At 42.2% G+C, this 12,854-nt stretch overlaps 1 protein-coding gene across 5 annotated transcripts in view; it reads right to left on the bottom strand.

Moving 5' to 3' along the window:
• Positions 1-12,854, bottom strand: part of HIPK2 (homeodomain interacting protein kinase 2) — a 195,181-nt gene that overhangs the window by 124,973 nt on the left and 57,354 nt on the right. For all 5 annotated transcript variants that reach the window (XM_025198878.1, XM_025198880.1, XM_006019526.3 and 2 more), the window contains exon 2: positions 9,069-10,164. In XM_025198878.1, the coding sequence (XP_025054663.1) occupies positions 9,069-10,164 (1,096 nt within the window). The remainder of the gene's footprint in view (positions 1-9,068; positions 10,165-12,854) is intronic.

Raw genomic sequence — 12,854 nt, 5'->3', positions numbered from 1 at the left:
TCAGCAGGATAAAGAGAGGAACTGAGTTTTGTCTGTCTCCAACAGAAGGAACTAGGGGTATGAAAAAGGAAGGTTAGCAAGGAATGCCTTCAGGGCAGACAGGCTTGAAAAGACAGCTTAGGGTCCAGTGTAAGGAGAATTAGTTGTTTGTAGTGCTGCCTGTACACATGCTTTATGGTGGGTGGGTATTTTAATTAAAGCAGTTCCCAGAGAGCTACTCTAATTAAAACACCTCACTGTCATGTGTTTTAAGCCCCCATACATTTAAAAATGCCGGTGGGATTCTTTATCTAAACCTTATTTGATAAGGGCCATTTAAAAATGTGTAGGGGCTTATACACATGACAGGCTATGCTGGAGCATTCTAATTAGAATAAGGAACAGAGTAATTAATCAGACAGACTAATTAAACAGACCTCAGCTGGCTTCCTGCCCCTGGGGCAGGAGGTTGGACTCGATGATCTTCCAACATCCCTTCCAGCCCTAATGTCTATGAAATCTATGAAGACAGATTAATCGAGTCTGCTCTGATATGTTCTAAACCAGCATGTATATAGGCAGCCAGTAAATCCCAATGCCCACCAAAGGAGTAAATCTGGATTATACAGAATGTGTGTCCTGTATCCAGAGGAGAGTAGGAGTACCCTCCCCATTCTGTGGTGCAGATCATATTTAATAGTGATTTAAAGGAAGGGGGCATAGAATCCCCCTGCTTTGGTTTTACAAAACCAAAAACCATCCTGGTGTGACCCTCACACAGATGAGGCAAAATCAAAAGCTTTCAACTGAAACTTCAATTTCGCTCCAAACTTTTTTGTTTTGAAGAAAATGAAACAGAGATTCAATTAATCCTCTCATGTTAGTTTTCCAAAAACCTCTCCAGCTGAATTTTGGTTCTATAAAAACAAACCCAAACTCTAGCCTGCTAGTCACATTGCTGGTATCAATGCAGAATTGTTTAAAATAGGATTCTCTCCCCTCTCCCCCTCCCCAAAGCCTCTAAAATGTTCTGGCTATCCTGCAACACTGTGATTCTAAGCACATAACCGCCATTATATGAAACCTGGAGTCTTTTTAATGCTGAAATGAGAGGAGAAATTAAATGGACCAAATTTTATCAGGAAATCTAATCTTGAACTGACCTTACAAAATACAGTACTGTTCTGGCCTGTCTCTGCTAAACACTCTAATGCAAAGTATCTTTTACCACAGTCAATCCATTGGGACTAAGGCAACAGAGGGTAGGGAGTCAGCATGGAAAGCAGAGTGGACCAGTCATGTCAACACAGACAGAAGAGGGAGATGTTTCCATAAGCACATCTGCACACCAGTGGGCCCATCTGTTTGCAATAAGATGCTGGTAAAGAGGATTATAGAAATGCCTTTCATGGAAGAACTTAGCATGACCTTGACTTCATACTCACAAGTTCAATTTTAAAAAGTTCAGGGAAGCAGACCAGTTGTCTCTGAAATGAACCCCTGGAGCTAGCAAGAGGGTCCACCGCCTTCCTAATCCCTTGAGAGCTAGCTTAATGGCTCTTCAGGCTTTTTTAAAATGAGAACTCAAAGGCACAGAAAGAAAATGCAATGACTCAGCTGTGAGATGAATGGGCAGCTGAGCAGAGGGATAGAAGGTGTTCTGGATGTACTGAGCTGATGCACTTTGCTTTCAATTCAGAACATGTACATGCCTTATATTAAAGTGGTCTTGGTGATTTCATTCTAATCCCAAGAGAGAACATTCCTCTTAAAGCCATGAAGCAAAGGCATAACTAAGATGTTTTGCACCCTGGGGAGTGGCACTGACTGGGTCATCATCAGCTGAGTCAGTAGCAGCGGCTACCATCCTTGCATCCCCTTGCTCTGTTCTCCCACACCTGTTTACATTAATGTCATGGAGTTACGTTATTCTGTATGTTATTCTGTACAGGAGAGGCAAAGCAAAGTATGGTGCTTGCTGGTGGGATGGAAGCAGATGGGCAAAACTTTTGTGTGCCACACTTGGGAAAGCAGAGAGTGCTTCAGTTTTAGAGTGGAGGGGTTTATAGGGAGGTGCGGGTGCAGTGTGTCAGGTTAAGTCAGGGGTGGGCAAAATGTGGCCCAGGGGGCTCCAGATGCGGCCCACCAGGCCATTCTATCTGGCCCGCGGGGCCCCTAAAACATTTAGAAAATTAATATTCATCTGCCCTGGGCTGCCGGTCATGCAGCCCTCGATGGCTTGCCAAAACTCAGTAAGAGGCCCTCTGCCCAAAATAATTGCCCGCCCCTGGGTTAAGTACATTAGTGTTGGTATATCAAGACCCAAGGCTGACTGTGCAGAAAACAGTGCAGATCAGGAACAAGGAGCACCTATACACATGCAGCAAGGCTGCTCTGATACGCTGTAATTACAGCACATTGGCGCAGACTCAGTTAATCGAGTCTGCAGGAGTGTGGTAATTATCACGCTCCAGCAGATTCCAGTGTCACATGTATCAGCATCCCTGCACTGAAAAATGGCAGCAGGGGCGCTTTAACTAAAGCTTGTTAAATGAGCTTTAGTTAAAGTGCCCTCAACCATTTTTTAGCACAGGGATGCTGATACCCAGGACACTTCCAGCATTTTAATAAAAGTGGCTCTCAGAGCTGTTCTAATTAAAGTGCCCCCCACCCCCTCAGTCCCAGAGCATGTGTATAAATGCCTGAGGTGCTTTAACAGAACTAAGGGTCAGGAAGTACTATGCCCAGTTCTAACTTCTCACCTTCTTAAAAAGCAATGGTCACCTGGCCAGTTTAACACAATTAGCCAAAAGAAACCATTAATTCAGTGAGATAGGAATTTACCAGCTAAGATATTTTAAGTATTTGTCATCCAAGAAGCATATACTATGAAATTGCTAACATATCTAGATACTGCAGGGAACCTTTGTATATTGTATCTATGCATTTTCCTGCAGCATTTAAAAGTATGGTAATAATGATAACCATAACCACATTTCCAAAATGATCACTGGTATCATTTCAGTACTGTCCACTTGCAAAATAAATATGCTATACACAGAATGGCATTTTTAAATAAGGCAAAAAAGTATCTTTATTTGATTCTAGGACAAAGGTTACACCCATAATCTTATATTTTCGAAGTTTAACATACTCAAAGATTGCAGAGTGTATTATATATTAGGTATACTTCATTTTATGAGGCATTTCACCCACCAGAGAAATGCAACCATTTCTGGGGTGAACAATGAAGCTGTTTTAGCAATGGACAGAAATACTGTACAGCAGATAAAATGTAAAGAAGAGTATATCCAGTTGGAAGCTAAGGGAATCTGTCATGCAAAATGCAATCCCCCAAACTGGAATTCAACTGGAATTAATATTCTTATTTTTAAGCAAAGTACTTTGTGACCTTCATGAATGCATGGAGCCAGGGCCCCAGTTTTACACGAATTCCAAAACTGTATCACCCAACGCTCAGTGCTAGGCCATCCCAACATAAAAAGATGAGCACTGACACAGACAAAAGAAAGATACCTGCTGAATCACAGTTATCACTTTTCACTAAATCTAGGTTCTCCTTGGAAGCATTTCATTCATAGACTCATAGATTATAAGGACAGAAGGGTCCACCATGATCAACTAGGCTGGCCTTCTGTACAGAACAGGGCATAGGACTTCCCTGAATTAATTCTTGTTTGAACTAGAGCATCCTCTTAGGAAAAAAAAAGAAAAAACAAAACATACCATTTAAAAATTGCAAGGATACAGAAACCATAACAGCCCTTGGTAAATGGCTCCAACAATTAATTCTCCTCACTGTTAAAATGTGTGCATCATTTCTAACCTGAATCTGTTTAGCTACAACTCCCAACCACTGGATATTGTTCAACCTTTGTTATACAGAAAGGCCCTTCTGTTACTAATTTTTGGTTCTGCATGCAGGTATTAATACACTGTGATTAAGGCCCCACTCAACCTTCTCTCCAAAGGCTCACTGATCAGATCCAATCCTCCTTAATTCATGGCATCATGACTTCTTGTGATGTCTGACAAGGACAAAGCCCTTGATTATTGGGATACGTGTTAGGAACTCTTCTGTATATTAGACCTGGGAAAGCAGCAATCAGCTGTATCCACAAGTGCCGTTTTCTGCAATAGCTAGGCATAAGGCAGGATAGGAGTGAGACATGATGCATGTTGGTTGGGTTGAAGTTTTATTTTACTGTAAATGTACAAATTGAAGAAGAGGGGGGGGAAAGAAAGCTTATCCTCATCACATACACCCACTTTGCATGACATCTCTGACCACAATGCTGACAAAATCTCTGCCTTAGCTGCGAAGGCTCATGTAAGAAGCTTAACACTACATTAGAACCATGTGGGATCATCCCCGAGTGGCTGATCAATGATTTAGGATAGGGGGAGGAAAGCATGCAAGTGTATTTGCTCTTCAGCTATAAAACCATTGTATCTAGCATGAGGACAATCACTGGTGGCAATAGTGTAACTAGGGAGGGGCGAGTAAGGCTCCAGACCTGGGCGCTGACTATAAAGGGGAACCAGAATCTCCCCCTGCTGTGAGTCTTTGCCATGCAAGGGCAAGCTCGCGCTGCCTGTGCCTGGCCATAGGATATGATAGTCAGGGGTGCGCCACACCAAGTAGGGTTTCTGGAGGGCAGGGAGCAAGCGGGGCAAATGTAATGGTGCTGTCCCTGCCCTCCCCCTCGAGCCTTTGCCAAAACCAATACATCTGTGTCTGTGGGGGCGAAGGGGAATGAATAGAGCACCAGGATGGCTCTCAGGGAGCCCAGCCACAGGGCTTCTGCCTCTGGAGCTGATACTTCCACAGCAGAAGCAGTAGCTTGGGCAGCTCGGACTTCCCATACTTCAGCCACACCTTTCCCTTCCCCATCCCAGGTGCTCGATGAACTTGCTATACCTCTGACTGCTGGTGTGGGTGGACTAGGCACAGCTGCCAGTGAGAACAGCTCAGTTGGGGAGGATGGACTCTGCTTCTGTTTTGCAGTCTATGACAGGTTTCTTTCCTGTCACATGAAAAAAAAATACTGACAGTAGTTGCAACCTGCTGAGCCCAGTTCTCAGGATTTCAAAGGGGAAAAGAGCCAGAAGCCATTACCTTTCCCAATGGGTATGTTCCCAATCAAGTCAAAAGTAGGTTTAACCACTGCCTTTAGCCAGCTTGAGCTCTCAATGCATACATGCGCTAGCTGTGAGTCAGTACATAGGTGAAATGTCTGCTCATCCTTCCAGTTTTACACTAGTATCATGTTCGAGGCCACACCCGAAGCCCTCCTGGCACGGCCTGTCAGATTCCAATGAAATCTATGATTTCTGCTAAACACTTTGTCACAAGGACACGAAAAAGGAAAGAGCACCACTACCATCAGCTAAGTTCTTGTTTGTATTCTCCCTCAGTTACCCTGAGAGAAATTTTGGCTTGGGACAGGTAGTGCTGTTGACTTTGTGACACTGGCACCTTTACACCATAGTCATGGCATACAAAGAGAAATGGCTCAGTGAGGATTTCCCTGAAGTCAAGGGGTTCACTGAAGGGTGAAACGATGCCATGACAGCTCTTGATTCGGTTCACCTGCAGTTCATGTCATAGCAGGTACATGAGATGGATTCAGTGTAAGCCACATTATGGATGTGGCTAAAGCACTGCATACTCAGCTATGGTGCACAGTCCATAACAGACAAAACACAAAGTAGAGAGGCCCTGAGGCTGCTTAAACTGATGACAGAGACTACCTGGGCTTTGGGGAGCCTGAGGATAAAGGGAGCACTAAAGTTCATTTGAAGTTTTCTCTGTCCTAGCCCTCCATTCTTGTGTTTGACATAGGAGTGCAGAGAGAAATGGATTATTAGCCTCTGAGAAGATGGAGTGTTTTATTCTGTCCCCTCATGATAGCTAACAGAGTCCCATAAAGGTCCCCTCAGTTGTAAGGTCCAGAAGGCAGAGGTAAAACAAGAATTTTTTGTTACCAAAATGTGGGATGTGAAAGATTCTGGACATTACCTCCAACAAATGGCTATAAAAGAGCATACAGAAGAGAAACAAAGCTAAAGGAAAGCAGTGTGACATGCAATCACAAATGCTGGACATCTCAACTGATTTCAAAGGTGGTGAGCTTCAGCAGCTCCCACTGAGTTTCATGAGAATTGCTACGTAGACACTGATGGAAATCATGAATTGGTCATGAATCATACCAGTAAGGGCAGACTTTGGGGTAGCTCTAAACTGCATGAGTCACACATTGGGGTGGTATGGAAAAAAGAAGGCAAAGCTCATTTTGCATTCCTCTGATTCTGAGGCAGGACTCACAGATCAGCCCCCTCTTGCTATATTACACCAGCCTAAGGGGGCCAAAAAACCTGCCTGGTATCAGCATAACCCAGGAGCATACTGGTCAGGCCCTTGTCCTCCAAAGACTCCTATTATGCCTGCTGCAACAGCAGAAGGGTGGGTAAGTGCAGTAAGATCCCTTATGTCACTTCTATGTCATCAGATGATCACTGGACTGATCAAACTGCTGTTAGGGCGAGTGCAGTGCAAAATGGCCAGGCCACACAGGAGCACCTGGCCAATAAAACACTTACTGCATCATCTACATACTCTTCCTGCCACTTGATAACTGTCCTCTACGGTATAGTTCCTAGGGCTTTGTCTAGCCTGGTTTTAAATGTTTTGAGCAATGAGGTTTCTGTCACTTCCCCAGAGAGACTAGACTATTCCACACTCTAATGAGTTTTACCGGTAGGAAGTTTTCCTGACATTCAGCTTAAATTTACCAATTCTTAATGTCATCCCATCATTCCTTTTATCACCCTAGCAAGCAAAATATGTTTAAATTAAAATAGACTTATTATAAAATCTCTGTAAAGTCCTATGTTGCCCCCAGCATGAAAATTCCTCCCTTTGGAGTAGAATAGGCCTTTATTCTGTGCTGTATTTTTTTCCTATCAGAAAATGAGGAAGAAGAATATGAATTTTCCCCATGACTTGAATTTAGCTTCATCAGCAGCCCCCTGCTGATGTAATTCATCCCAGCTAGCATTTCTGTGTGAACTGTTGTCCTTTCCCTCTACATCAGCTCAGGAATGGAAAGCAGGAGAGGAATGAGGAAAGCTGGACTTATTATCTAACAAGTTGCAGTTTCAGGCTGGGCAGGAATAACATTTCAAAGAATGAAAAGCAAATTTTATCAATCCTTTTCTTCCCTGGAGACTGTCACAGAAAACACTCTTTGCTTGTTACTGAGAATCAACAATTTTTCTCTTTCATTTCTGTTTTCTATCACATTTCATTTTGGCTGCCCCTTCTGTCTTTCAACCTGGGACCTAGGCTGCCAATGCAGGCTCACAGATAACTCAACAACAAAATGCCCATATTATCATTATTTTCCCCCTCCACCCAGCAAGGTAATTGCAACCCTAAAAGGGTTTGCATATTTACAGCGGAAACGCTTCCCCCCTGGAGGATGGGACTGTCATCGGGTGGAATATTTCATTTAATAAGCCTCTTCTGAGGTATAAACTACATTTTTTTTGGCATCCTTCAGAGCAAAGGACTAATAGATAAAAATCAGCTACCGCAATGCTACACTGTCAAAGTTCCCACTGCTGTGAAAATTAACTCTTTCCCACCTCACAGTTCTGGGCTTGGCCTCTGTATCTGAAAACTGAATAGTTATTTGGTAAGAAGGAGTAGCTGAAGAGAACATAGCACACATCCTGGCACTAGTCCCCAGCCTACTCCTTAAAAGAGGTGAGCAACCCCCAACAGAAGCAGAGCAACTAACTTGTCTTTCTATAAGAAAGAGTGATCCACCATGATATCCCTTCACCTGCTGCCATGGCAGACTGACCAAATCAGTCATCAGAAACAATTACTTCTCACTATTTCCCTTGGTTTTGCAGACTTACAGCAACAGAGACAATGCCTGAAAGTTTCTAAATACAGCTGTTACCTGAAAACAAATTCTTTCTTTTTCACCACCTACGCAAAAGTGCTACCCCTCTTCTGAATCCTTGGGGTGCTACGAGTCAAGGCAGCAGGAGTAACAGGGTGGTTCTTCAGACAATCTTCAGACAAGGATTTGCTTTCTTGAGTCAAGGCAAAAACTTCAAGGATGAAATTCACCTTTATGCAATGCAGCTGCACAGGAAGCATATTCTGTTTCACAATCTGGAGTGGAATGTAAATGCCGAAGCTGCACATGGGCCCCCAGTACAGGTCAGAGTTTCACCCAAAAAGCACACATGCCCATGTTTAAAAGATAAAAAGCATAACAAATGGAGATCAATAGTCTCTGGCCAGGCCACCAGCCCAAGTCCCTTACAGAAATATTACAATGCACATTCATCCCTTTTCTCGACTCCATTTCAAACACAGAGGCCGAAATGCCTTTAAAACAAGATTACACTCTAAAACACGTTTTTCTTCTCCATGATCCAAAGCCAAGTAAAAACAATGGTAGTCTTTCCATTGACTACAGCAGGCTTTGCATTAGGCCCACAGTCCAGAAAATTACTATTGCCAACATCTTTGAGGGATCTGTACAACTTCCATTTTTGGTCTCGCTTTGTTTTTATAGAGTTCAATTTTCAACCACAGAAGGCACCTGTAAGTTCATATTTAAACGTATCTACTATTTTGACCTAAAACCTTTCTTAAGCCAACCATCTGAATCTTGCATTGACTTTAATGGGAACATCAACAGCATTCAGGTTCTGGTCCATATTTTAGAGAAAGAAAACATTGCTCCTTTTCTCCTGTGGCTAAGGCATCTTTTCAATTGTAACTAAAGACCTTTTTTTCTTAATGTCAAATTTTGCAAATTTTAGAACAGTTGTCAACACAAGTGAAACTCAGGAGGTTAAGATACTTTTCATCACTGAAAATATATAGCCTATTAGAGACCAGCCATCGCAATTCAGGATTAAAAGGGCTTCCAAAGGTATCAGAAAATCACAGCTGATTTTACATGCTTTTATAGAAATTTTAAAAAATCCTTCTAGGAAAATATCTCCCTTCTTACTGTTATTTGATGCAGTTCTCTTACCTGTAATATCTGGATTGAAGGTAGGTTGAACACACAGCTTTAGACACATGGCTAGCTGAACCAAAGTCTATGACCTTGACCCTGTATGGTTGTCGAGATGGGTCTACCAACATGATGTTCTCCGGCTTGAGATCCGCATGAATCAGACCCAGGCTTTTCAGCTTCATTAGGGCTGTGGCTACCTGCTGGAGGATTGGCCGGATGTACTTAAGGGGCAATGGACTGAACTTGTTTTGCTTTAGGAAATCATAGAGGTTCTGCTCCAACATTTCAAAGACCAAGCAAGTGTGATTTTTGTGCTGGAAGCACTCATAGGCTCGGACAAAGTTGTAGTCATCTGCACTTTCCGTGCTCAGCCGGGCCAGGATGCTCACTTCAATCTGACCTTGTCGGGCGTAAGAAGGGTGGTTCTTTAAGATCTTGATGGCCACAATCTCATTTGTGCCACGTTTCCAACATTTGACTACTTGTCCAAAGGTTCCCCGGCCAAGAAATTCTAATACTTCATATGTGTTGGTCATGGAACACAGCACCTCATGTTGTACCAGCTGGTAATCCCCCTCGCTGTTGGAGCCACTGTTTTTGGATGTGGCAGTGGATGTGGTGGCGGTGGCTACTGTGGCCCCACTGGCATTATTCTGAATCATTGGTGGATGCTCTTCAATTATCTGCACGCTACTTGTGTTCTCAATTTCCTCACTCTTGCGCTTAAGTCCACATTTTTGGTAGGTGTCCAGAAGGCTCACAGTGCTTCGCCGCATCAGGTTGTGTGGGCCACCCAGTGTTTGCCCAGACACTGCAACCACACCAGAAGTGCTGTTGGCAGATGTCACCACAATGTGCCCTGTGCTTGCTGGGAAGATGATGGTCTGTTCGTAGGGGATGCTGGGGTTGGGGATCTGTAGAGAAGCGTTGACTGCTGCTGCTGCTGCTTGGGAGGATTGCACGTTCTTGCTCTGGCTGTAGACTTTGCTGTGTGTGCCGTACCCAGTCATATCCCAATTAGAACTGGGTTCCACTTTCAGTTTCTTCACACTACAGAAGGCACTTGACTGAAGGGTATGAGGAGAGAAAACCTGCACATGCGAGGCCATACCTGCAGCATAACATTAAAAAAGAACAGCGTCAAGATTTCTTCTTCAGCTTTTTAATAATGCAATGAAACAAAATGGGAAACTACCTTCAGATACAGCAAGAAAATAATGGGGCTCTTACATATTAAGAGATGTCTCCATTACAAATTAAATATGGTACAATGAAATACAATGTCAATACTTGACTGAATCATGGACAGTGACCATTATTCTTTCTTTCTTTTCCTCCCTTGTTAATACCAATAACTTAAGGACTTTTCTTTTCTTTTTATCTCTTCTGACTGAAGAGTTTCTATTCCCACTTTTTCCAGCCTGGTCTTTAAAAACTGATGAAGAACACATGTAGTGTGGTAGCGCAACAGTCTTTTACCTCTGGTGGCCAGAGTTCAAATCCCGATCCATGTCATACATGAGATGGCTTGGTGGATCTCTCTCTTGCTCCCTATTTGTACATGTAAAAGCACCATACAGTTCATGGTCTCTGCTAGGTAGAGGTCTGGGATGGGAACAGCAAGTGGTTTTGCGCATTAAAATAGTATGTCCTGACAAATTTGTCTGTAATCTTTACTCACATTGTCCAGCACCATAACTGAACAGTAGAGCCCACTGAAGTCAACAGAATTACTCATAGAATGAGATACTATTCAGCCTGAGTAAGAGTGACAAAATCTGGTTCCTAAATTAACTCAACATTTTTTAAAAAGATGAAAACCTATTTTACTGCAGCTTTTTTCTTTGAATAAAAAACTGCTAATAATCTTCTAGACATTTATAACACAAATCCCCAATAGCCCCGGTTAAAAGAAAATAAGTGTTGAAATTTAAGACAAACCTCATTGAAAACTGTGGTTTCATTTTACTGAGGTCAAAAGTGCTCAAATTTGGGAAACCACTGATGACCCAAAGCAAGTGGAAGTCCAAATACAGAACATCTCTCAAGTTCCTCTCCCCACAGTGGAGACTACACTTTTGACAGGCAGGCATAGAAAACTACACAAACCCACATGTGGATTTGCATAGAAGAAGCTGATGCTCTCACTGAATTAAATCAGCTGATGCTCTGGACCCTTCTCACCAACCACTGCAAATCTTTGTTTTTAATAAACAAGATTGACTAGGAGAAAATAAAAAGATAATATGCTGAGCTGGCAGCATCACTGGATTTTTAAGTGCAAGCACAACCTTGACTTTTGTGAATTTAAAAAATAATAATACTGAAAGAATGTTTCAGTAAGAAAAATACAACAGGAAGAAAAATACAACAAAGCCAACAGCACGTCCACAGACGACATGAAGTAGCTTTCTGGGTGGACAGAGTTGAGAGTTCACAATACTCAGCTTTCTTACCTGAACATTTCTGAAAGAAGCCAGCTCTTGTCTAGCCCCTCCCAGAACGTGTTCTAAAAATTAATTTATGTTTGTGTATATATATATATTTATAGATATAGATATATATAGGTATAGATATAGATATATAAATATCTATCTATATATACACACACAGACAGATATATATATATATTTATATATATCTATATCTCTCGATATATATAGATATAGATATATATATATACATATATATATACATATATAGATATTCATATAGTTACTTAGCCATTTCAAAGTTGAGTAGTGTGGGGGAAATAACTCAGTTAACCACACAGATTCACATTTGTAGACAAATCTTTCAGTCAGTTTTCAGCAGTCAAAAACCCAGGAACTAGTTATGGACTAGCTGGGGTGAGCTGGAAGTGTATTCTGTGCAGTTATATTCAAATAACCCCAAACTTCCCAGTTGCTACAGAATTCCCATATTGCAAAAAATAGCTTTTAGAGATGAAGAAAGTCAAAGGAACACCTTACTAAGATGTGGGGAAACCTGTTTGCAGCAACATTTATTAAAAACAGCCTCCAAGATGCCCACGACTCAATCCTCAGTTCTCTCTCAACCCTCCCTCCCATCACCTAATTTTTTCCTCTCCTTTCCACAGGGTGACAACATTGCCATGAATGACTTCGCATGTGGCACACAATGAGCTCAGAGAGCTGCAGTAATATTACTCAGCTTGTCATCCTGGACACAAATATCGTGTCTGAGCAAGGCTAAAACAATGTTTGTTTTTCCGCTGATTTCTAAGAAGAGTCACAGTGTTCTTTCTAGTACCGACCTTTCTGGGATAGTGGGTTGGTTTGATGTATGCTTTCCCCCTGGACATGAATAATAAAGCAGTTGTAATTGGTAACATATTGTGGACCTAGCAGAGGTGTAATTTATAGTTTTATAGCATTCATTCTGCGGCATGCATGATCAACAGGTCTATAAAACTCCTAACACAGAAAAAGGGGAATAGAGCCAAAACAGATACCCCTAAATACAATGCCAGAAACTTAATCACCCAAAGTGAAACTTGCTGATAGAAAGCACAGCAGCTCTGCCAATGTCATTGCTTCTGTAAGAATCATCATCATCATCACCATCATCATTATGGGCCAGATCCTCTGTTTATCTAAAAGGGCATAGCACCAACTAACTCCTTTTTAAAGGAGAACTGAAGAACTGTTCTATTAACAACCAAGGTCAGCAGTCACTGAAATTTGCTGACGTCAGATACTCCTTAGTGAAATGAGCTGTTGCAGACAGATATAAACACCAAAAAAACAACAACCCACCTCCCCCTGTACCTACAAAACC

The sequence above is a fragment of the Alligator sinensis genome, unplaced genomic scaffold (assembly GCF_000455745.1).
Source record: "Alligator sinensis unplaced genomic scaffold, ASM45574v1 scaffold74_2, whole genome shotgun sequence".
In the NCBI taxonomy this organism is placed as follows: domain Eukaryota; kingdom Metazoa; phylum Chordata; order Crocodylia; family Alligatoridae; genus Alligator; species Alligator sinensis.
Note: the sequence above shows the minus strand (reverse complement) of the source record. Positions and strands in the feature narration are given on the sequence as shown.